At 46.9% G+C, this 26770-nt stretch overlaps 1 protein-coding gene across 1 annotated transcript in view; it reads right to left on the reverse strand.

The window, feature by feature from the left end:
• Positions 1 to 5100: 5100 nt before the first annotated feature.
• Positions 5101 to 26770, reverse strand: part of LOC126335631 (uncharacterized) — a 98973-nt gene continuing 77303 nt past the window's right edge. Inside the window, exons 4-7 of the mRNA XM_049999085.1 lie at positions 21165 to 21279; positions 20473 to 20759; positions 5636 to 6254; positions 5101 to 5228 (exon numbers count right to left, since the gene is read on the reverse strand). Of these exons, the coding sequence (XP_049855042.1) occupies positions 5101 to 5228; positions 5636 to 6254; positions 20473 to 20759; positions 21165 to 21279 (1149 nt within the window). The remainder of the gene's footprint in view (positions 5229 to 5635; positions 6255 to 20472; positions 20760 to 21164; positions 21280 to 26770) is intronic.

Raw genomic sequence — 26770 nt, forward strand, 5'->3', positions numbered from 1 at the left:
AATTTGAATGTTACACCTTGCATACGTACCCAGTGAAGTGGGAAATTCTGCAGAAATTCGTACAATTAACTGTACAGGAAATACTGTTAGCGGCACATAGCAGACAAGCTCATGGGTTCCTCACTGCACAAAACTTGCTGCGTTATCGAACAGGTCCAGTTACCATCTGCCCCTCGAAATTGTTACACACTGTTCCCAAATCTTTTGAGTATTCTCCATTCCGCCCTCAAGAACCAGTTGCGGAGTGCCCTAAGGAAATTATAGCAGGCACAGTGCTGATCTTTCAGCAAGTGGGTCCACATTGGGTATTTTCAGTAATGGAAAACACAGTTGTTATTTGTGTTTGTTACGAGCAGGGTAAGCAAGGGAGTACGCAAAGAATAGAATTGCACGGGTAGGAACTATTCATTAACAGCACACAGTGTGACATTTCACGGCCAACTTTCCGTTTACCAGCCATGATTACTGGAGCTACAATCATGAACATAGTACGCACATTGATCTATGTACCCGACCAACCGGTGCAATTCGTCACGAAAGAAAATCTCACTCTTTTGAATAGCACATTAGACCCGACTTTGCTCGCCTGTTTGGACCAAATGCTAGCAGCTCAGGCTGGACATATAACAATGGAACATTTTTTTCAACGAGTGCATGAGTACGATAATGAGCATATGCGACACTTACTAGTTATTGGATCATCAATCACCGCCACCTGTATTTTTATCTTTGTGGTATGATTAGTGTACTATCGGCTTAAAAGGAAGGTAGCCCAAATCCCACCCCTTCTAACCTTTAACCTAAAGGTTGTAAGCAGGCTGTTCAGGTTTTTTTAATGGTAACGCCACGTAGCGCTCTGTGTATCACTGGCTGTGCTGTGTGCAGTCTGGCTGGTTGGCATTGTTATAATGCTCGCCATTGTAGTCTTGGGCAGTTGGCTGTTAACAGCGCGTATCGTTGCGCTGTTGGAGGTGAGCCGCCAGCAGTGGTGGATGTGGGGAGTGGATGTGGGGAGAGAGATGGCGGAGTTTTAAAATTTGTAAGACTGAATGTCATTATGACTTTTGAATACTATTGAGGTAAATACATTGTTTGTTCTCTATCAAAATCTTTCATTTGCTAACTATGCCTATCAGTACTTAGTACCTTCAGTAGTTGGAATCTTATTTAGCTGGCAGTAGTGGCGCTCGCTGTATTGCAGTAGTCCGAGTAACGAAGACTTTTGGTGAGGTAAGTGATTTGTGAAAGGTATAGGTTAATGTTAGTCAGGGCCATTCTTTTGTATGGATTTTTAAAAGTCAGATTGCGTTGCGCTAAAAATATTGTGTGCCAGTTTAAGCACAGTCATGTATAATTGTTTAAAGGGGACGTTTCAAGGTCCAGGCAAAATCATTGAACAGTTGTGAGACACTGCAGAAGAACACTGAGTAATGTTAATGAACAAAGATTAGACGGAGGATAGAAGTGAATGAACACAGTGTAAATAGTGAATCAATAGCATTTTGTGGTGTTTGTAAAGTTAACTGTAGTTGTTTTGTCTTTTTGGTTGAATTCGGGGATGAATTCTTTTCAAACAAGGGAGGAATTGTTGAGGAAAAGTGGTTATTTTTAGGAAATATGGTGCGAAATTGTGATTTAGTGTGTGTGAGTGCGCGATGCGCCAGCCTAACTGCAGATGGAGGACGAAGGCTGGCCGGCGCGTTATGCAAGTGACACAGTTTTGCAACGAGCGTCAGTATGTGTGTACGTGCGCGCCAGCCATCAACAGCTAGAACGCAGCATTAGCAGAACTTCGCAGGTGCGGGCTGAGTGGCACAGTTGCGTTAGCCAACTCATCGATAACATTCTAATATACACGGCGCCGCGTAATCGGCGGATTGAGCAGCGGCCTGCACTGTTTAAGAGCATCAGAGTTGGGCTTCGGCATCAGTTCGACCGGCTGGGCGTTCGGTCGTTGTTACGTCGTCGTCATCAGTGACGCTGTCCCCGAGGACCGGTCGGCGGAGGCTGTTGCCCGCTGTCTTTCTTTTTTTTTTTTTTTTTTTTTTAGTGTGTGTAGTGTGGACTGAAGAGATCATCCTTGACGACTTATTCTTCTAGGATGGGATGTAAGGATAAATGGAAAACACTTTATTTATTACACATACAGTTAGGCTTGGCCACGCAATGGGTCCTGTAGCCTGCTGTCTTTGGTGATGGTGAAATGTGTCAAGGCTGTTATGTGTGACTGCTTCCTCGTGTTATGACAGATTGCCTATGGGAGGTGAAACGTTATTGACTTCGGTACTCTATACTTGTGCCGTCTTGCAGGGTTTACCGTTCCTACCGATTCTAATTGTCGAACTTCGTCCCTAAGGGCATCGATTTTGTCAAAATCTCGTGGAGCCTTGTCACGGACCTTCTCCTGTATAGTGGTCTCGTGGAGTGCGGTGCGGATGACGACGTTTCTTGTCCACCGTGGAGCTCCTGTGATCCATCGATAGCAAATGTTTTGCAGCGCTTGGAGTTTGTTGTAGTTGGACACGCACGTAGTTCCCCACGAGGTGGAGTCATACAACATTGTGGGTTCCACCGTTGCCTTATACAATTGGAGTTTAGTCTTAGGGTTGAGATCCTTACTCTTCAGGAACGGAATCAATGACCTGGCCATTTTCTGGGCTGAAGTCTTCTTGTCGTCGATATGCTGCGTAAAGATTAATTTTTTGTCAAGGTAGACACCGAGATACTTCACTCCCGGCGACCGTGGGATAAATTGGTCAGCTATTTGGAGTCTGTCATTCAGAACCGGTTTCCTCCGTGTGAATAGAACGGCTGCCGTCTTCGTCGGGTTGATGGTTAGCTTATTTTGCAGCGCCCAGCGTTCCATTACAGCAAGTTGCCGTTGCATCCTAGCGATTAGCTGGTACAAGTGTCGTCCAGTTGTCAGAAAGGCCGTATCGTCCGCATAAAAACTCGCCGTAATTAGGGGGACTGTTGGGATATCATTTATATATAAGTTGAAAAGCAGAGGCGAAATGACAGAGCCCTGCGGAATTCCTGCGGAGATCAGTTTCATTTCGGAGTTTTTGTTTTCGACTCGGACATACAGTTTCCTGTCCTGCAGAAAGCTGTCTATGAGTCTAACGTAACAATCCGCAATAAGGGTAGTGCGATGCATTTTGACGATAAGGTTGGGCCGCCACACCTTATCGTAAGCTTTTTCGATGTCAATGAAGACACCAATCGTGAAGTGCTGCTTGTTGTATCCGTCTTGTATCCGTTCGGTGATGCGTGGAAGTTGAAGATCGGCAGATAACCTGTCCTTGAAACCGAATTGTTCGGGTCGTATAACATCATGCACTATAAGCGTGTCATGGAGCCTCTTCAACAGCACTCTCTCGAGCACCTTGCCAAGGGTCGGCAAGGGGCTAATTGGCCGGTAACTGTTGGTCTCTGCTGGGTCTTTACCTGGCTTGGGTATTGGAACTACTCGAGCCGTCTTTCATGCCGTAGGGAAACATCCCTGCAGAAGACAGCTGTTGAGAATTCGGGTAAGAAGCACAGTTGGCTTCCTGGGCAACTGTTTCAAATCGGTGTTGCTTATGGAGTCGTTGCCCGGCGCATTATTCCGAGACTTCCGGATAATTTTACGGATCTCTGCTGGTGTGGTGAGTTGTGGGCGGCTCTGCACAGGCGCAGTACGAAAAGCAGTCCATTCTGCTTTAACGACGGCTTCCTGTTCTTGCAGGCGGACGTCGTTCACGGGGGCCGCTGGTGTAGTCATCAAGTCGTAGCATACAGCTCCGCCAAGGCGAGTTCGTCACAGAGGAGGCCATCTGGTTCTCTGGCGGCTCGGTTAGGCGGCCGCTGGTGTCGCATGTTCTTCACTACCTGCCGTTCGTTCTTGGTTCGAAGTAAGAATTCGTCCATCTTATCTTTCCAGACCTGCTGTCGCCACTCGGCTACTCTCCTGTGCAGTTCTCGTGTTAAGACGTGTGTTTCTTGTCGATTGATCGGGTTTCTATAGCGGAGCCAACGTCGCCTGCTCCTGTTTCTCTGTATCTTCAGTTCTTGGAGTAGAGGTGGGAACTCGTCGAAAGCTACTACAGGGTAGACCGTGTGAGTAGTTGCCCTCCGTTTGGCTACCTTTATCTTCTGCGTCAAAGTTTGTACTGCGATGTCGATGGCTTCCGGTGTTGAAACGTCCTGCGTCGGGCAGATATTGTTGTCAAGATATGTCCAAAATTGACCCCAGTTCAGAGTTTGTGAGGTTGGGGGGCGGAAGGTTGGCCATTGCGTTTCCACTATGCTGATAACAGGTCGATGGTCAGACGAAAGATCGTCGATGGTGAGGAGCTGGAGGTTCGTCTCAATATTTTTGATGATAGCAATATCTAGGACGTCTGCTTCTTGCCGATCGACGTAAGGAATCCGTGTGGGCTCCCGTGGGCCATGGACTGTGATGCCCAGTTCTTCTTCCATGCCAATCAAAGTTCGTCCACGAGGGTTCGTACGCCGGGAATTCCACTCGACGTGCTTGCTGTTAAGGTCACCTCCTAGGAAGATTTTGTCAAAATTGGTGAAGAAACTGTTGTACGCCGCAATGAAAGTGATGTTGCCTGCCGCCGATCGAACCGTTACTGCTGTTGCCTGCAGATGTTGAAGGTGAGGTAGTGTTTCATGATGGTGCCGCAGTTCCCTTTTAAGCAGAACTGCGGTCCCTCCACCTCGTTGGCCTTGTCTGTCCGTTCTACAGACGTACATGTTACGAAATCTGAGCTCAGTTGTTGGACGAAGGTGCGTCTCCGATACAAGTGCGATGTCGATTTTGTGACGTTGTAAAAATTCAGTGGATTCTGTTTTCTTGTGTTTCATTCCGTTGGCGTTCCATTTACAGATTTTCAGGTTTCTCGTAGTCCTAGGGCGATCCATCTTAAGGTGTTCCAAAGGCCTTCAATACACTTTCGATTAAAGAAAGTATCCCCACTAGTTGTTGCTGCACGGCGGTGAGAAGTTTCGCGACATCAGAGAGCGCTGGAGCTATGGATTCCATCAAATGAGCGTGGTGATGCTGCGTGGGCGTAAGAATAATGCTGGCAGTGCTGTCGAGGTGGGCGTGCTTCAGGAGGAGGCTGTGCTACTGGCTGCCGAGTCGCCGCTGGCTGTTCTTGTGGCGTTTGCTGACGGTGTGGCGGCGGGTGTGGCGTCAGCTTCGAGTTCCGTGTTACACGAGACCTCCGTTGAGAGGGCTGCGGGAAAGACCGTTGTGTGTATTTCCTGAGAAGTTCCTGGTACTTCTGGCAACCACGCTATGTGGCAGGATGGTCCTTTTCACAGTTAGCACATTTCGGCGGAGTCCCTTGGGGATGAGTACATGCTGAAGATCGGTGTTGCCCTCCACATCTAACGCAGCGAGCAGGCAAGCTGCAATAATTAGCCGTATGTTCGAGTCGCTGGCAGTGGCGACATTGAACAGGTCCTTCTTGTCTGTTGTAGGCTTCAATAACGACTTTAGTATATAGAAGGTATTTGATGTCGTAAATCTTGTAGTTTTCCTTTTGGGCTGGCAACGTGACACAGTAAGCATCTTGAGGTCGTAATTCCTTCGTGTGGTCGTCTCGATTTTTAAACTGGTGAACGTTGATGACAGGGAAACCCTTCTCTATCAGAGCGGCTTTCAGTTCTTCCTCCGTAACTTCGGCAGGTAGACGTTTGACAACCACTTTGAGGTCCTTGTCCTCTGCGGCCTGATGTGTAAAAAAGTGGATGTCATTCGACACAAAGGATGTAATGGCCGCCCGTTGATCTTCATAGGAGTCAAAGTGATATTTGATTCTGTCTCGTTGGTAGATGGCCTTAAGACTGCCGTCAATATTCGTTTTCAGCGCCTTCCTGAGTTCCATGTAGTTCTTGGTATGGTAAATATTAACGGGCGGGACTTTTCGTAGTAAGTTCCGGCCAGAGCCATCTGTCTCCTCTTTATCTGATTCGAGATTGACGTCACACGTCTGGTCCATACGTTCTGGAGCATCCGCATTATCTCCAGTCGCAACAGCCTCATAACGGTCGGAAGTTTTCAGTTCTTCTGGACGTTGTCGCTTCCGAGAGTTATTCTGCTTAGGAGAAGCGTTGAGTCGTTTTGTTTGGCGAACTGGTGTAATATCGCCCTCTCCGTCGGTGGGCTGCATGGTCCAAACATCTTCAGAGGAGACTCTCTCCATTTCGTCATCTTCTGGAGGAGAAAATTGTTCCACGTCTTCTACCTGTTCTTCAGGCTGTGAAGTAGGAACTGTACTAGTGCGGTTGTCGTATACTTCCTGACTTTGCAGAATCATGTGTTGTATTTCACGCCTTAGTTCCCGTTTCTGCCGATTGTTCTGTGTTAGCTGATGCCTCTCGCCATAGGGGTTTGACGTATGTTGTCCTCCGCTCTACATTCGCATATCGCTCGTCGTGGTCCTGTCCTCGTTATGTTGCCTGTCAGAATCCGTCCTGTGGGGAGCGGCCGGCGGGGCTGGCCCCACCGACCGGCCAGCGGCCGGCCCGGCGCGACCCAGCCGGCTGGCTCGGAGGCGCGCGCTCCGTTGTCCGCACTCATCGGCATCGCGCGCTCAACTGCCGCCGCGGAAGTCGAACACGCGCCACAACAAATGGACGTGGTCAGCACATAGAGGGCTCCGCCTCCGCGGCAGCTATTCCGCGCAGCAGCTCTCGCACAGCGAGGGCGCCACCGCTACGCCACGTTCAGACAGCGGCCAATAGCTGCTCCCTCCGGTTTCGCATATAGGGACCCGCTCTGCGCTAGTCCACTCAGTCTGATACTCGCTCTGGATTTCGTTTCTATCTCGGCGGTACTGCGTCCTGGTCGTTGCTCGTTGTTGACATTTGCCTGGCTCTGGTTCCGAGTGGATTTGCTGTTGGTGTTTGGTGTTTGGTGTTGTGGTTTCCACAAGCCTCCGTTGTTTATCTCTTCCTTGTTGTGCCGGTCATAGTCGGTCGTGGTACTGCGTATTGCCCATTCCTTCGAAATTGCTCAGGCGGCGAACGAACGTGTCATGGCGCGGCCCCAGGCGGCAGCGGTCGAGTCCACTTCCCGCTGTGGACGGGGCGCAGTCTCCAGAGGGCACCGCCATCGAGATCCCTCGCTGTCTGACGTCTCTGTGGCGCCCGACCGCCAGTCGCCCCTCGGCGTCGGCCACGTGGCCCCTCCCGCCGTGCCCCCAGTGCTGCTCGGCCCTCACTCGAGCTGACTGTCCCCATCGCTGGAAGACCTGTTCGCTCTGTGAGACAGAGGGCCACCTTCGATCTGTCTGTCGTAGCCGCTCAACCCGCCCCTGCAGGCCAACGGGAAGCCGTCCATGCTTTACACGCAGTCGCCCCTCGGACCGACACATTGGCTCAAACCTTATTCATCACCCTACGCATCTCTAACGAGGACGTCCGTTTCCAGGGCGATATGGAGGCCACAGTTTCTTTGGTCAATCTGACGACGTATGCGCGTCTCGGGTCTCCAGAATTGGTCCCACCCTCTCGGAGGTTGGTCGCCTACGGCGACGGTTCCATCCCTCTGTGGGCAGTTTACTGTTAAGGCCACCTACAAAAACGTTCCCCGGCCCCTTACCCTATTTGTGATGGACCACCCGTCGGCTTCAGACATTTTTGGACTAGATGCGTTTACACGGTCTGGCTTTTCCATTCAAGACGAAGTGCAGATCGTTTCAACTACGGTTCCATTTCAGGACCTAGACGATCTGTGCGCGTCCTTATCCTCTCTGTTTTCGGCAGACCTGGGCTGCGCTTCCGATTTCCAGTCACACATTACTTTACTGCCGAACGCACGGCCTCGCTTTTGTCGGGCTCGGCCTATTCCGGTAGCTTTGCGTGCGGCCGTCAAGCATGAACTCCATTAACTTCAGGCTGTGGGGGTTATCGAGCCTGTACAATCGAGTGCGCAATGGATCGATTCGTCTTTGTGGGGATTTTGGGGCTAAGGTCAACACTCAGTCTTTGATCGAAACTTATCCCATTCCTCGACAGGAAGACCTTCTCGCTAAACTGGCAGGTGGCGCGTACTTTTCTAAGATCGATCTGGCAGAAGCCTATCACCAATTGCCGTTTGATGAGGAATCGCAGGCCATCGTCGTTATCAACACGCCTTTCGGTCTCTATAAATACAAGTGTGTACCGTTTGGCATTCCCTCTTCCCCTGCGATTTTCCAGAGGTGTCTTGAGCAACTTACGCAACCAATACTGGCTTGTGTCAATTACCTCGATGATATCTTAGTCCCGGGGCGCACGCGCTAGGAACATCTGGGCAACCTCAGTACCTTATTTCACGCCCTGCAGGCTGCGGGTTTACGTTGTCGGCTGGAGAAGTGCAGTTTTTTTCAACCGGAAGTGAAGTACTTGGGACATTGGCTCAGTAAAGATGGCATTCGCCCTTCGGACCACAATGTCACAACCATCGATGTCCTTCCCCGTCCACAAAACTTATCTGAACTCCAGGTATTTTTGGGGAAAGTCAATTATTACTTAAAGTTCTTACCCCAAGCCACCCACGTCGTGCATCCCCTAAATCGCCTGGGTCGCAAAGGGGTGCCTTACACGTGGACTTCTGCCTGCGATCAGGCTTTCACCCGCCTGAAGACGATGCTGAAATCTGTCCCTTGCCTTACGCCTTTCTCTCCAGATCGTCCCTCGGTGGTGGCGGCCGAGGCCTCAGTGTACGGGATTGGGGTAGTCCTGGCACACAGTAATGAGGATGGGTCGGAACAACCTATGGCATATGCATCCAAGTCGTTAACCCCTGTGCAAAGGAATTACTCTCAGATAGAAAAGGAGGCTCTTGCCATTATTTTTGCAGTTCAGAAATTTCATATTTACCTGTTTGGGGCGCAGTTCATCCTCCTCACGGATCACAAGCCCTTAGTGTCGCTTTTCGGGCCCTATTCGCGCCTCCCAGAATGGACGGCTCAGCATCTTCATCGCTGGGCGTTGTTCTTGCGTAATTACACTTACACCATCCGCTATAAGCCCACCAGTAAACACACTAATTCAGATGCCTTGTCACGTCTCCCAGTTGGACCCGATCCCACTTTCGACCAGCAGGAAGTCCTGTGCTTCCACATCGACTCTGCCCACCGGGAGACTCTCGATAGATTTCCTCTTATGGCTACGCAAATCGCCGCTTCCACGAGCAGGGACCCCATTTGCGGCAAGTCCTCCGCTATGTGACCCATGGTTGGCCTCCCTACCTTACCCGACGCTTGAAAACTGACTTCAGCCCGTGGCGTCACGTTTCACACAGACTTTCGGTGATGGAGGACGTCCTCCTGTTGTCCACGGACTCGGACGCCCATCGGGTGGCCATCCCTCCAGACTTACGCCACCGCATCCTGCACTTATTACACCGCAGCCACTGGGGGGTGTCTCGCATGAAGGCGTTGGCTCGACGACATGTCTATTGGCCAGGGATCGAAGGAGACATTGAGCACCTGGTCCGTAGTTGCACAGTGTGTGCGCATCATCAGGCTAGTCCTCCACAATCTTTCGTGCCCTGGCCAACACCCAGCCAACCCTAGGACAGGATCCATCTAGATTTTGCAGCCCCCTTCTTAGGCTCCATGTAGCTCCTCATAATTGATGCCTATTCCAAATACCCATATGTGGTCCGCATAGTCTCCACCACCACTGACGCCACCGTCACCGTCTTGGCCCAGGTGTTGGCCATTGAAGGCCTTCCTCAGACGTCAGTTACAGATAATGGGCCCCAATTCACGGCGTCTTCGTTCCAGACCTTCTGCTCCGCTAACGGTATCAAACACATTCGCTCTCCCCCCTTCCATCCTTCATCCAATGGAGCGGCGGAACGCCTGGTCCGCACTTTCAAACAGCAGCTGATGAAATCAGTGGAGCCGTCACCTTGTTTCTCAGCACCTACCGCACTTCGCCGGTGGCCGGTCATAGTCCTGCTGAACTCCTTCACGGGCGACGACCTCGGACCCTCCTCCATCTGCTGACACCCTCCCCTTCTGGGCCCCACTCTCGCCCCTCCCGGCGCTACGCCCCGGGCATGACCGTGTGGGCCTGCTCCTATGGCAGCACACCTGCATGGACACCCGCTACGGTGACGGCGGCTCATGGGCGGCGAGTGACGACCGTACAGACACACAGAGGGCTCGAGCGTCACCACCATAGCCAACTCCGCCCTCGGGCCCCTGCCTCGATTCCGCCCCCACCGCCTTCCCTGCTTCCTGGTGCAGACACGTCCCTGGAGGTGGAACCCCTTCACCCTCCATCTCCTCGCCGGCTCTGCAGACACCGCTTCCGCTTCGCCAGGTTATAGAGACGCCCTCTGATCCCCTGCCCTCTGGTGGCACCTTCATGGATGCCACAGACAGTATGCCCTCCCCTCCCCCCAGTGGTCGCTCCGGACGTCTCACAAGCCGTGCCCTCGTTCCGCCTGCCTCGGCATCGTCCGGGGCATTTCCGCCCCTATGCACCAATTTCGGAGGCGGGGGGGGGGGGGGGGGGAGGAGGGAGGAGGGAGGGAGGGTCTAGTACCTTCCGCGGCGGAAGTCCAACACGCACCAGAACAAATGGACGTGGTCAGCCCGTAGAGGAAACCGCTTCCGCGGCGGCTATCCCGCGCAGCGGCTCGCACGCAGCGAGGGCACCACCGCTACGCCACGTGCAGACAGCGGCTAATAGCCGCTCCCTCCGGTTTCGTACATAGGGACCCGCTCTGCCCTAGTCCAGTCAGTCTGGTACTCGCTCTGGATTTCGTTTCTATCTCGGCGGTACTGCATTCTGGTCGTTGCTCGTTGTTGACGTTTGCCTGTCTCTGGTTCCGAGTGGATTTGTGTTTGGTGTTGTGGTTTCCACAAGCCTCCGTTGTTTATCTCTTCCTTGTTGTGTCGGTCGTGGTCGGCTGTTGTCGTTGGTCTGTCGTCCGACTCGTCCTTGTGTTTACCGGGTGGTGCGTTGTAACATTATGTGATTGCCTTATCACTGTAAATCATTCACTAATCGAGCAGTCGCTCGGCAACAGCTACAGTTTGCAAATAATGTTGCGAGAATGTAAAAGGTGAACGACCTGTGACATAACTTGTTTATTGTCGAAGCGCCGTCAGAAATCGTGCATTGTAACCGTGGTACTCTGTCCCCTATTTTTCTATATTGTAAAACTAGCTGTTCTTTCTTTGAACATTTTTGATGTCTTCCATCTATCCAGTTAGGTTAGGATCCCATACTGCACAGTCATACCCCAGAAGAGGACAGGCAGATGCAGTGTAAGCAGTACCTTTAGTAGATTTATTGCATCTTCTAAGTATTGACTTTGAAAACCGCGGCGCGAAAAACGGACAGAAGAAGAACACTTTTACACATTTTCTTTTTTTTTATGTACGAGATATTCTCGATGAACAGTTACTAATTCTTCTCTTGTAACTTGTGTCGGACGCGCATGTCTTGCCGCCATATTATTATCGTTAAAAATAATATTATTTTAGTGTAAAGTAAAGTGCAATACTAAAAGTGCAATACTGCATAGCAGTAAATTTGTTGTGCGACGTGTATGTGAAAACGTCAAAGGAATTATTGTCATTACCAGAAGAGAAGTGCCAGTCAAAACGGCATCCATGTTAAATCTTTCATTGCAGTGTATGTTCTTCTATTAATTGCCATAAATTCAGATTTAAATGGAGTTGGTGTGTGGACTATTTATTTAGTGTAGAATCTATGTCTCACTCCTTCATGAAGTTATTTAATTTTCTTTATGTTTCTGCCAAATAGAGAGTTCACAGTCACGAATTCTTTCGTCGAAATCGGACGGAAGTTGTATGAGGCGAAATATTTTGTCCGCGCCCCATTCTGCGGGTAAATGCATGATAAACTACGGTCCCTTAGGAAATTCATGTTGAGCTCTCCAAAAGTAATTATATTTTGAATAGGCATTTACTCTCCTCTGCAATGCAACTTCCGACTGATTAGACGATCCAACAGGAGGCAGCCGCACACGGTCGGCGTTCGCAAATATATTTCCACCGCTGATTATAGCTATATGTTGCAGCACAAAAGAAACATATTGTTATAATTAGCGACTACGGACGGGGACGTTTATAACGTATGTTTATGTATACACATTACGTAAACATATCGTTATAGCGTGCTCCACCGCCGGCGGCTTCCCCGCCTGGCGGCTCCGATCCGCAGCCCAAGGCGTTCCCGCAGTTGGTATTGGTTACTGCACCCTGTGTCGTCACGAGCCGCAGCGTCTGGAGGAGGCGAGAAAGGCCGGGCCTCATGCTGCTAACCTCCTACCACCTGGGAAGCCACTGACCGAGCCCGGCGTCATATTCCCCGGACTGCGTGCATCAGCACGTCTTCACCATGACACGAGCGGTGGGGCTGAGCCACCGGAAAATGTATTGGGAAAACCAACAATAAAGAGGGAGATTGCTAAAAACAGCCACCTTCTTCTACCCAGCCACGCCCTACAATCCCTACCACGTCTCCCACTCCGGTCATCCTATTACAGTACTAAGAGGAGGAAGAAAATAAGTGGATATATGAAGCCTCAAGCCGTGGAGATGTCTGATTAGTATACTCCGAGTTGTCGACGAAGCAGAAAGTGATTCAGGTGCGTAAAGCAATTTGTGAGAAATTACGGCTGCTGAGGTTAGGTCATATGGATGAAGCCAGTTACTGCATCTCTCCGACAGCTCTCAGCAAAAACAAAAACCCACGATAACAACGGTGTTGCCACTGATGATTTCATTATTAGTCACACTCCAGGCCAGATAGATAGAACATTCGGCGATAGCAGGGGAAGACAGTAAATGTTGGGTGCGCATCCTAAAACTGTAACTGAAGACAAAATACAGATCAGTGATAGACAGTTTGACAGAACACCCGGCTTAATGAATCTTATTTTCCTAAGACCTACAAAAAAACTATAAATTATACACTTTACGATAGGGAAACATGCCGTGAAATACTGCACATGACTGGTGTACACGAAAAGCCTGAGCAACAAGAAATATAAAACCATTATAAAAGCCAATACTTGAAGGCGAAAACATCAACAACGGTGGCAGCAGTGGTGATGGTATTGACATTGAGCATAAAGCAATGAAAAATCGAATCCCGCAAAGTATATATTATGACGACCCCAACGAACTAATAGATCGACTACGGCTACTCATGGCATCAGCTGCTGCAGGTAATACAGCTCATTCGAATGAGGTTGTTTCGACTATCTCCGAGCTTCGCGAGAGAGGTATCACCGAATAAGTATGGAGACGGTAGTTCGAGAACTGCACAAACCAGCACGCAGAACATACCCTCGCAGGCATGTCATGATTAAAGCGTTGGATGACTTTTGACAAGCTGATCTTGTAGATATGCTTCAATATTCACATGACAATAATGGATTCACATAAATTTTAATAGTTATTGACACATAGTCCAAATTTGCCTGGGCATTACCCGTCAAAACAAAAACTGGTCCAAATGTCGCTGATGTTTTTGAATGCTTACTGTAGACAGGAACGAATCGATGCCCAGACAATCTCCAAACCTATCATGGTGGTGAGCTCTACAATAGGTATTTGAAGACAGTTATGCAGCGGTTCAGAATACATCACTACTCGACATTCACTCACCTTCAGTCGAGTATCGTGGAGCGCTTGAACAGAACTATAAAAGGTCGGATGTGGATACGTTTTAACCTTCGATGCTCATATAAATGGACAGATATCCTCCCAGAAATAATTGCTCAATATAATAGAACGAAACATAGCACAATAAAAATTGAGGCCAATCGATGTTCGTGATAACGGCCTCATGGATACCGTATACTTTCGCATTAAGATGTTCGATCCACGCAAAACCTCCAGCCATCTAGAGACACACTTAATCATTATATGATTTCAGACTAATAGAAGAGGTAATACAGCAAATGATTCCACCATGTTAGATAACTGCATGTTAACTAATGGCAAAGTCTACCTGAATCCAGAATTCTACCCATATGACAATTTACCTCTGCAGTGGAATCAAAATGTATACAGCCTGGCGTATGACATGTATGCAAGTTTTCGTCATTCTTACTATGAAACTGCTGAAGCAGAGGAAGGGGGGTGTCTACTCAGTCCACGTAAGGTCAAAGAGCTTTCACCGATCATTGTAATAGACTGCTCTAAACAGAATGAGGTAATTAAGTCTGGGCCTATAGATGTGCGAACTGAATTTGAATCATCGTCAAATTTCCCAGAACACACTGCTGCGTATGCCTTAGTTCTACACGATCGTGTAATCAACTACTGTCCGCGCACAGGTGTTGTGCAGCGAGCTGTATAAATGAATACGTACTGCCCTGTGCATTGTTCATTCGACGATGGCGTGTCACCAAGTGAACGCCATTGCGGGCGCTCAAGGATTCTGTGACAGTTCGTATTTAAAGATGTTGCATTTGTAGCGTACAGACAAGATGCTGGAATAATAGAGACATTCGCTGCAAATATCTCGTCAGCGAGACCATTCGAGCAAGTGATGTGCGCTAAGACGAGGAAGAGCGCAAAGTGGTTAACTCATTTCTGTCATGGAATTTATTGTGATGCTCCTGGCATACCATATAAAGATATGGTGACTGCATTTAAACTATTCGATCACATGGACACCATAGTTTATGTGAAAGTAAACGACAAAATCTCCTGGATGCGACGTATACTTAAATTTGCTTCTATTCAAGACCTGGATTTCTACGGATGTCCATCTATCCGTCGACACAAGGACATTTATCAAAAATGTGCTATTGTATCTGCATATGAGAATGTAAAATTACTTTTAAGTTGGATGAGAAATAAATAATTTTATTGTTCCAAAACAATGCTTGTTTTCTTTCTTTCTGTGAGACCCACATCCGTAAGTTTATTGGTTATACTGTACCTGAGACACATTCCACTGGAACTACCTGAGGCGCATACCCCAGCCTTTGAGCGTGGTTTCACCTGATGAGTAAGGTTACCTGCTTCATTAATAGACGAGCTTTCACCTCACGTGCGTGGAAGCCACTCAGAGTGACAACTCAGATGCGATGCGTCATGTACCAGCCGTCTGCGCGTGGCCGCCGGACCTGAAAGTGGCAGCTCAGGGGCGATGCGTGCACATAGTCCAAAGCGTGTCATTCGGAAATCATTGTTTTAAAGCAACATACCTCATAGGCATGTGCAGTGCAATGTGGATGTTCAAATGGTTCAAATGGCTCTGAGCACTATGGGACTCAACTGCTGTGGTCGTCAGTCCCCTAGAACTTACAACTACTTAAACCTAACTAACCTAAGGACATCACACACATCCATGCCCGAGGCAGGATTCGAACCTGCGACCGTAGCAGTCGCACGGTTCCGGACTGCGCGCCTAGAACCGCGAGACCACCGCGGCCGGCAATGCCCTTTACAGAAATACATTTATCATCTTTTAATAAAAATAATCATGATGTGTGTGTGTGTGTGTATGTGTGTGTGTGTGTGTGTGTGTGTGTGTGTGTGTGTGTGTGTGTGTGTGTACAGGATGGTCCATTGATCATGACCCGCCCAAATTTCTCACGAAATAAGCTTCAAACGAAAAAACTACAAAGAACGAAACTCGTCTACCTTCAAGGGGGAAACCAGATGGTGCTATGGTTGGCCAGCTAGATGGCACTGCCATTCGTCGAAAGGATATCAACTGCGTTTTTAAAAAATAGGAACCCCCATTTTTATTACGTATTCGTGTAGTACGTAAAGAAATATGAATGTTTTAGTTGGACCCTTTTTTTCGCCTTGTGATAGACGGCGCTGTAGTAGTCACAAACGTATAAGTACGTGGCATCACGTAACATTCCGCCAGTGCGGACGGTATTTGCTTACTGATACTTTACCCGTTAAGCAATTGCGGAAAATGTCGATATCGTGATGATGTATGGCTGTTGTGATCAAAATGTTGTGTGCTATGTATGCTGCTCGGTGTCCTGGACGAAATCATCAAAGTGTCCGGACCGTTCGCAGGGTAGTTACGTTATTTAAGGAAAGAGGAAGTGTTCAGCAACATGTGAAACGTCAACCACGACCTGCAACAAATGATGCCCAAGTAGGTGATTTAGCTGCTATCGCGGCTAATCCGCACATCAGTAGCAGACAAATTACGCGAGAATTGGGAATCTCAAAATCGTCGGTGTTGAGAATGCTACAACATCGATCACACCTGTACGATATTTCTGTGCACACGGAATTTCATGGCGACGACTTTGAACGTTGTGTACAGTTCTGCCACTGGGCACAAGAGAAATTACGGGACGATGACAGATTTTTTGCACGTGTTCTATTTAGCGACGAGGGGTCATTCACCAACAGCGGTAACGGAAACCGGTATAATATGCATTATTGGGCAACGGAAAATCCACGATGGCTGCGACAAGTGGCGGGCTAATGTATGGTGCGGCATTATGGGAGGAAGGATAATTGGCTCCCATTTTATCGATGGCAGTCTAAATGGAGCAATGTATGCTGATTTCCTGCGTAATGTTCTACCTATGTTACTACAAGATGTTTCACTGCATGACAGAATGGCGATGTACTTCCAACATGATGGATGTCCGGCACATAGCTTTCGTGCGGATGAAGCGGTAGGTACGTTTGAACATTTTATTTCGGTTATTCCAATGTGATATATGTACCCTTGTGAACTTATCATTTCTGAGAACGCATGCTGTTACAGCGTGATTACTTGTAAATACCACATTAATGCAAAAAATGGTCAAAATTATGTTCGTCAACCTCAATGCATTTGGCAATACGTGTAACGACATTCCTCTCAACAGCAAGTAGTTCGCCTTCCGTAATGTTCGCACGTGCATTGACAATGCGCTGACGCATGTTGTCAGGCGTTGTCGGTGGATCACGATAGCAAATATCCTTCAACTTTCCTCACAGAAAGAAATCCTGGGACGTCAGGTCCGATGAACGTGCGGGCCATGGTATGGTACTTCAACGACCAATCCACCTGTCCTGAAATATGCTATTTAATACCGCTTCAACCGCACGCGAGCTGTGTGCCGGACACCCATCATGTTGGAAGTACATTGCCATTCTGTCATGCAGTGACATGTAGTAACATTAGTAGAATATTACGTAGGAAATCAGCATACATTGCACCATTTAGATTGCCATCGATAAAATGGGGGCCAATTATCCTTCCTCCCATAATGCCGCACCATACATTAACCCGCCAAGGTCGCTGATGTTCCACTTGTCGCAGCCATCGTGGATTTTCCGTTGCCCAATAGTGCATATTATGACGGTTTACGTTACCGCTGTTGGTGAATGACGCTTTGTCGCTAAATAGAACGGGTGCAAAAAATCTGTCATCGTCCCGTAATTTCTCTTGTGCCAAGTGCCTGAACTGTACACGACGTTCAAAGTCGTCGCCATGCAATTCCTGGTGCATAGAAGTATGGTACCGGTGCAATCGATGTTGATGTAGCATTCTCAACGCCGACGATTCTGAGATTCCCGATTCTCGCGCAATTTGTCTGCTACTGCGGGCCAACCATATCGCCATCTGGTTTCTACCTTGAAGCTAGACGAGTTTCGTTCTTTGTAGTTTTTTCGTTTGATGCTTATTTCGTGAGATATTTGGCTCGGTCACTATCAATGGACCATCCTGTATATTTCTTTGAAGTCGATGGTTCTAAATATGTTGCACTACAACAAGCAAGTGAACATACATGAAGAATTTAAGTGGCTGTAACTGACATACATAAAACCAGTTCTGACTGAATGGCTAGCGGTGGGTGAAACTTACAACGAAAATGTAATCTAAAACCACTCACACGGAAGTACATATGAAGTGCGAAAACCTGGTTTTTTCTTCATATACAGGTACAAATGAAGTGCGAAAGGTTAGGTTTCGTTCATATATTAACTAGTAATACGGAAGAAAAATATTTACATACATAGAGACTTGTTTCTAAATGATTTTTCCGTTTTAATATTTTTTTCGTTTTTATGATTTTCTTTACCAAAATAATGAACATATATTTACACAGACATACACTTTACACAGGCTCTCACACTCATTCCCACACTCAGGCATACATGGACGCATGCAGACTCATACACACCACATAACACACTCATCTGATATTTACACTATGATTAAAGAGCCATACTATTTCCATGCATAGCCCACCATTCACCGCATTCACATGCTCATTCCCTCTGTATCAATCAACCAGTGTCCCTAACCCCTACTTTCGTTTCAAGTAAATAGTGTGAGTATAGGAGGGATTCCACCCCCATCCTCAAAAATGACTCTTATCATCATGAGGAGACAATCCGACTTTAGACTGAAGGATAGTGTACACAGTGTGCCCTCATGATCGAATGCTAGTTTGTTGAACCATGTGTGGACGAGCGCCTTGAACGCTGCGACCATACAGGCACTGTAAATAGTCAAAAACCGCAAGAACAGGAGATGCCGTGCATCTAGCACCCTTTGCCCGCCTTTGAGCGCCCCCGTCTATTGTACAATATGCATTCATTTTGGATCTCAATCCCAGAAACTCTACAATTGGTAAATCATTGGACTCGTCTTTCATGAGACCGATAACCTTCTTGTTCTGAGGAATAATACCGTAAGAATTATCGGCGCCATGTCGCGTTCTTTACCATTGTACCTAATTACTTCATATGGATCGCAGTTCTTGATCCAGTAAATAAAGCTGTCTGTATCCATATAAAGTAACTTTGGTTCTACGAAATGTGGTTTCACAAACTCGTAGTGGAATCGGTACATGTAGAATTAGGAGATATCCAGTATACACATCCTCAAATAGATGGGCTTCATACACTCTACTGCAGTCTTCGACATCTGGAAAGCAAAAGGTTTTCATTGAAGATGGTGGGCCGGCCGCGGTGGTCTAGCGGTTCAGGCGCTCAGTCCGGAACCGCGGGACTGCTACGGTCGCAGGTTCGAATCCTGCCTCGGGCATGGATGTGTGTGATGTCCTTAGGTTAGTTAGGTTTAAGTAGTTCTAAGTTCTAGGGGACTGATGCCCACAGATGTTAAGTCCCATAGTGTTCAGAGCCATTTGAACCATTTGAAGATGGTGGCCCGCTTAAAATTTGGCCTGGCTATACATTTTCTCACGTCATAACGACCTTCCGATTCGGTTCTAATGACGATATCACATTCATTTTGTACATTCTGCATAGTTTTCCAGAAAATGGAATTATTCATTAATTAATAAAAGTCTTTTTCAAAATCATTACTCTCGACCGCCCTCTTTTCGGCATTTAGTTCGATATACTACTCCAACCAGGGGGATTGCTTGAACGAGAAAGTGTGAGGCTAGGGGATTCCCTTCACAACAAGTATCAGGAGCTATCAGGCATTCAAAGTCGGCGTACACTACAAAAGGACAATGCTGCTGGTGGTGAGCATTTTGAAATTTAATGAAGTTATTTTCCTTGTACCACAACCTTGGAAGAAGAATCTAATAGATGTATCGCTAATAACTGTTCAGATGAAAAATAATTCAAACACCTTAAAGAAATATCCTTTATGTGGTAATTTTTTGATAGTCGGGTGGAGAGGAGTCTTTGATCCAGGCGTAGTGATACTTATCACCTTCAGAGAAGAGCAGCATGTTTTCACGCAAATCTCCCTCACGTGCAAATTTTGTGAAATGGAGGAGGCCGATGACGGTGTGCTTGTCGTGCTCATTTGACTTGGTTTTCTTCTCCAGACCATAAATATGAACCGATATTCCGGTATTCTGAGCCTCAGACTTAATGTATGTCCTGGATCTTTACAGGGAACTCTATACGATCAAAGTTAAACTGTCTCCTAATATCTTTGACTTTGTAACTGCCGGGATGCTCGGGATGATCTTTGTAACTGTAATTTCTCTCACAAGACAGGACTGACAATGCAAAACGAGCATTATCATACTGATTTTGAAAATTATGCACGCATGCTTTTTCTCAATATCTTTAGGGAATTTAATATAGCTGGACCCTCCATTTATTGGATCATAGACAAGTATATGAATGTCGGGCATAATAGCGTTCAAAGTGGATTCTCGATACCACTCAGCAATGGATGTGCTTCAAGAAATAACACCATTATCACCCCATATATAGCGCAGAGTGGTTGTTTTTGCGTCACCCTGATGTTTAGGCGGGTGGCTCAGTTCGCAGCATAATACTACACTGCATTTAATGGCGTTAAATCCCAGATCTTCTGGGACTTTGAGGAGCTCTGTCTCCAAGACAGGGGCGCACACCGCCAAAAACCCGACAGGGTCGCGATACCTTCCGCCTGGATTCACAATTCTAGCGAATGAGATGCGCCCCTCAGAAGTCATAGCAACTGCTGAGTATTCTAGGGAGGTCATTACGCCATTATTCTGATCCGAATCATTATCGATAGGACGGGGGAGAGAGGTACCGCTAGCCACAGGGTAGGAGCTGGAGCTGGCGCCGGCGTGTCGGCGTCTACAGGGAGGGGGAGAGCTGCCGGAGGAGGTGCAGGCGGCGGCAGCCGGCTGGAGCAGCTCCCTCTGCCTGCCTGCGCGGCGGGAGGCCGCTGCTCTTCCTCGTGGCCAGGGGCGCCAGGGGGGCTGGGGCGGTGCTGCGCGCCTTCTGCCGCCGCCGCCGCTTCCCGCGCAGCCCTGATCGGGGCCTCCCGCCCCCCAACCACCACTCTAGGTATACGGGCTATGCCGCGTGACATACCTGTAAAACACAAAAGAAAAAATATAAGTTTAATGACGTAGATTTAAAAGAGCAACAAATAATAACGTTAATGTTCAAAATTATTCACCTTCTCCGCTCTGGCTCCACGGTTCGAGCGACTCATTGCCACAGTCGACAAGGTCTCCAAACCAGTGGGGCTCATCGATGGCCTCCTCCTCCTCTAAACATTGGATGATTTGGCTGTCCTCCGCAGCACCCGACATTTGACCCCACCTCGCACACATTCCTCGACACACCCCTCCCTATGCGCGGAATTAGGATCATCTAGAAAGAAAAGAAAAGAGTCTGTATAAGAAATCTCAATCTATACACATGGAAGACGAATATATATTAGAAGAAATTATTTAATTTTAGGAACTACGATTTTATTAGAAATGTACTTACATTGCAGCTGCGCCTGCGCCATCTCCATCTCGAGCGCCTCAGGTTCTGGACGGATGTAGTCTAGAGAGATGGAAACGACTGCGTATAATGTCGAGTAGAAGAAGAAGTGCAGTGACTTAAATGATACAGAAATCAGCGGACCGAAACAGATATAACATATAGACACAAACACACACAAACAAACACAAACAAACACACACACACACACACACACACACACACACACATAAAATCTTTATAGAGAGCAGTCCAAAACAAATATAACACGTAACATGTGGACACAGAGACATGCAACATACAGACACAGAATATAGAGACACACAACACGTGGAAGCTCAAACGGTATAGAGAGCTCTCCGAAACAGATATAACACGTAACACACAGAACGTAGAGAGACGCAACATATAGACACAGAACATAGAGACACGCAACATATAGACACAGAACATAGAGACACGCTACACGTGGAAGCTCAGTCTGTATGGAGAACTCTCCGAAACAGATGTAACACGTAACACACAGAACGTAGACACACACAACACGTGAACACTCAGTTTTTATAGAGAACGGTCCAAATCAGATGCAGCACTCATACACGGAGTTAAACGGTACAGATATCGAAACACCGAAAATGTACTTACCAACTAATGGAACTTGGTCCACACGAGCCCGTTTACTGCTGCTGCCTGTAGGCTTCATAATATAGAAAAGTTGACTGACGTCGACAAACGTATTTAACGAAGTATAGAAGCAGAGTAAGGGTGAGTTGGATTGCCGCCTGGTTTATATAGACTCTGTGAGTTAGACTCACGTGACTAGTGCAGTAGCCAATAGGAGAGCAGTATTCTAGGGAGGGGGGTTGTACGTCATGAAGGACCACTGAGCCCCTAGTGGGGAAATATTAAATTTGTACTTGGGTAATTAACAGGTTAGATGGGCGATGTGAGTGTTAGTTTAGTTACAAAACTTACGGTGTGAGTATAAAGGTCCAGGCTGGGGAGATGTGATGTCAGCACTCTCGCGCTCGGGGGCCGCTGGCGCAGTGCGAGAGAGAAAGCACCCGACGTCGCGGTGGCGTCCTCTGGTGACACCGATACGAACTAAGCCAGTTGGGCTCTGGATCTCGTGGTGGACACATCAGGTGCAGCCGTCTCGAATGGCGGTACTTGTGTCATCACCTGACGTCGGGAGAGCGCCCTATGGTCACACCGATGTGAACACATGTGCTTGAAATTGGTTAAATAATTAAGACAACGGGGGTGTGATGCATTATCACGTTGAAATTTGAACTACGCGCCATTTTCCTGGGCGAGGGGAGCGTGGCACTTTCCCACCAAAATTCAAACTTCCCGCCAAAATCCGTCATCTTGATTGACGTCATAGCCGCCATATTCGATGACCTAATGGACGCAATATTGGGTAACGGTTCTTTGGAACAGAACTGGCCTAGCCGCAATACTTATACTCGGCTTCCCCCATCTCTTAACAGCCGGGCAGGAAGCTTCCCAGGTTGAACGTCTGGTTCACTGGGAGGGAAAGGGTAATGGCAGACATGATAATCTAGTACCAGAAAGCTGTCAGTTTTGCAATCTTGCGGGACACGAGATTCCGTGCACTAAGGCTGCAGCAACCACACATTTTATGTACATACATTTGGTCATTTGGATCGAGATTATTTTCGGATTGTGAATGAGAGATGATATGCCGAAAAAATGAATTTTTAGTGTTTTTTGAATATTTGGGTGCCTTACTTAGTAATATGTGTTTGTAGGTATTCATTACAGTACCGGTAAAGCATACACAATGGTACTACTGCAGAGTCTGTTGGTGCTGTAGAAGAGCAACTGCGGCGTCAACAGATGAAAACTCTCGCCAGAAGCAAGATTATGAGAACCTTCTTCGCAGATTTGAGGTTTTGGAGGCCGTTCGGTTACAATCACAGTCTGAGTCAGAGAAAAATATGGCACTCTTGGGGGTAACTTCCTCTTATTTTGATGCTGTAGTAGCCACACACTTCAATCCCTTTTCGGCTAAAACAACGGAAGACGAGTCAATACTCATCAGTTATATTACAACTCCTACCCCCATGAACCATGGACCTTGCCGTTGGTGGGGAGGCTTGCGCGCCTCAGCGATACAGATGGCCGTACCGTAGGCGCAACCACAATGGAGTGGTATCTGTTGAGAGGCCAGACAAAGGTGTGGCTCCTGAATAGGGGCAGCAGCCTTTTTGGTAGTTGCTGGGGCAACAGTCTGGATGACTGACTGAATGGCCTTGTAACACTAACCGAAACGGCCTTGCTGTGCTGGTACTGCGAACGGCTGAAAGCAAGGGGAAACTACGGCCGTAATTCTCCCGAGGTCATGCAGCTATACTGTATGGATAAATGATGACGGCGTCCTCTTGGGTACAATATTCCGGAGGTAAAATAGTCCCCCATTCGGATCTCCGGGCGGGGACTACTCAAGAGGACGTAGTTATCAGGAGAAACAAAACTGGCATTCTATGGATTGGAGCGTGGAATGTCAGATCCCTTAATCGGGCAGGTAGGTTAGAAGATTTAAAAAGTGAAATGGATACTTTGAAGTTAGATATAGTGGGAAATAGTGAAGTTCGATGGCAGGAGGACAAAGACTTTTGGTCAGCTGAATACAGGGTTATAAATACAAAATCAAATAGGGGTAATGCAGGAGTAGGTTTAATAATGAATAAAAAAATAGGAGTGCGGGTAAGCTACTACAAACAGCATAGTGAACGCATTGTTGTGGCCAAGATAGACACGAAGCCCACACCTACTACAGTAGTACAAGTTTATATGCCAACTGGCACTGCAGATGATGAAGACATTGATGAAATGTATGATGTCAAGGGAGAAATGAAAGAGGAAGCCGTCTGGTTGAATTTTGCACAGAGCATAACTTAATCATAGCTAATACTTGGTTCAAGAATCATGAAACAAGGTTGTGTACGTGGAAGAAGCCTGGCGATACTGGAAAGTTTCAGACAGATTAAATAATGGTAAGCCAGAGATTTAGGAACCAGGTTTTAAATTGTAAGACATTTCCAGGGGCAGATGTGGACTCTGACCACAATCTATTGGTTATAAACTGTAGATTAAAACTGAAGAAACTGCAAAAAGGTGGGAATTTGAGGAGATGGGACCTGGATAAACTGACTAAACCAGAGGTTGTACAGACTTTCAGGGAGAGCATAAGGGAACAATAGACAGGAATTGGGGAAAGAAATACAGTAGAAGAAGAATGGGTAGCTCTGAGGGATGAAGTATTGAAGGTGGCAGAGGATCAAGTAGGTAAAAATACAAGGGCTAGTTGAAATCCTTGGGTAACAGAAAAAATATTGAATTTAATTGATGAAAGGAGAAAATATAAAAATGCAGTACATGAAGCAGGCAAAAAGGAATACAAATGTCTCAAAAATGAGATCGACAGGAAGTGCAAAATGGCTAAGCAGGGATGGCGAGAGGACAAATGTAAGGATGTAGAGGCTTATCTTACTAGGGATAAGATAGATACTGCCTACAGGAAAATTAAAGAGACCTTTGGAGAAAAGAGAGCCACTTGTATGAATATCAAGAGCTCAGATGGAAACCCAGTTCTAAGCAAAGAAGGGAAAGCAGAAAGGTGGAAGGAGTATATAGAGGGTCTATACAAGGGCGATGTACTTGAGGACAATATTATGGAAATTGAAGAGGATGTAGATGAAGATTAATTAGGAGATAAGCTACTGCGTGAAGAGTTTGACAGAGCACTGAAAGACCTGCGTCGAAACAAGGCCCCGGGAGTAGACATTATTCCTTTGGAACTACTGACGGCCTTGAGAGAGCCATTCCTGACAAAACTCTACCATCTAGTGAGCAAGATGTATGAGACAGGCGAAATACCCTCAGACTTCAAGAAGAATATAATAATTCCAATCTCAAAGAAAGCAGGTGTTGACAGCTGTGAAAATAACCGAACTATCAGTTTAATATATCACAGCTGCAAAATACTAACGCGAATTATTTACAGACGAATGGAAAAACTGGTAGAAGTGGGCCTTGGGGAAGATCAGTTTGGATTCCGCAGAAATGTTGGAACACGTGAGGCAATACTAACCTTACGACTTATCTTAGAAGAAAGATTAAGGAAAGGTAAACCTACGTTTCTAGCATTTGTAAACTTCGAGAAAAGTTTTGACAATGTATACAGGAATACTCTCTCTCTCAAATTCTAAAGATGGCAGGGGTAAAATACAGGGAGCGAAAGGCTATTTACAATTTTTACAGAAACCAGATGGCAGTTATAAGAGTGGAGGTGCATGAAAGGGAAACAGCGGTTGGGAAGGGAGTGAGACAGGGTTGTAGCCTCTCCCCGATGTTATTCAATATGTATATTGAGCAAAGCAGTAAAGGAAGCAAAAGAAAAATTTGGAGTAGGTATTAAAATTCATGGAGAAGAAGTAAAAACTTTGAGGTTCGCCGATGACATTGTAATTCTGTCAGAGACGGCAAAGGACCTGGAAGTGCAGTTGCACGGAATGGACAGTGTCTTGAAAGGATATATAAGATGAACATCAACAAAAGCAAAACGAGGATAATGGAATGTAGTCGAATTAAGTTGGGTGATGCTGAGGGAATTAGATTAGGAAATGAGACACTTAAAGTAGCAAAGGGGTTTTGCTATATGGGGAGCAAAATAACTGATGACAGTCAAAGTAGAGAGGATATAAAATGTAGACTGGCAATGGCAAGGATAGCGTTTCTAAAGAAGAGAATTTGTTAACATCGAGTATAGATTTAAGTGTCAGGAAGTCTTTTCAGAAAGTATTTGTATTGAATGTAGCCATGTATGGAAGTGAAACGTGGATGATAAATAGTTTGGACAAGAAGGGAATAGAAGCTTTCGAAATGTGGTGCTACAGAAGAATGCTGAAGATTAGATGATTAGATCACATAATTAATGAGGAAGTATTGAATAGAATTGGAGAGAAGAGGAGTTTGTGGCTCAACTTGACAAGAAGAAGGGACCGGTTGGTAGGACATGTTCTGAGGCATCAAGGGATCACAAATTTAGTATTGGAGGGCAGTGTGGAGGGTAAAAATCGTAGAGGGAGACCAAGAGATGAATACACTAAGCAGATTCAGAAGGATGTAGGTTACAGTAAGTACTGGGAGATGAATAAGCTTGCACAGGATAGGGTAGCATGGAGAGCTGCATCAAATCAGTCTCAGGAGTGAAGACAACAACAACGCTACAATGTGCGGTGCGTCAGCTGAAGTAGCCCTTCATGCGCCTACCTTGCGTTTAACAGGGAAACATGCATAATGTCGAGCAAAGTTCACTGGTATGTACATGTGCATTATCAGCCTGGAGGATAAGTGGGCCACTATAACGTAAGGCATGTGGAGTTGGCGTTGTGTCACTCGATATGACGGTACATAGCCTGGGCAAGCAAAGTTTTCTGAGCATGTGGGGTTGTGGATATTCAGAGATTCTCAGGCTTGATTTTCTCGACAATCATGCTAGGAGTGATCTGTTTTAACGCAGGGTTGAGCTCAGTGAAACTCTGCTTCATTTGCAACTGCAGTCCCCAATTCAAACAATG

The sequence above is a fragment of the Schistocerca gregaria genome, chromosome 2 (genome assembly GCF_023897955.1).
Source record: "Schistocerca gregaria isolate iqSchGreg1 chromosome 2, iqSchGreg1.2, whole genome shotgun sequence".
NCBI lineage: Eukaryota > Metazoa > Arthropoda > Insecta > Orthoptera > Acrididae > Schistocerca > Schistocerca gregaria.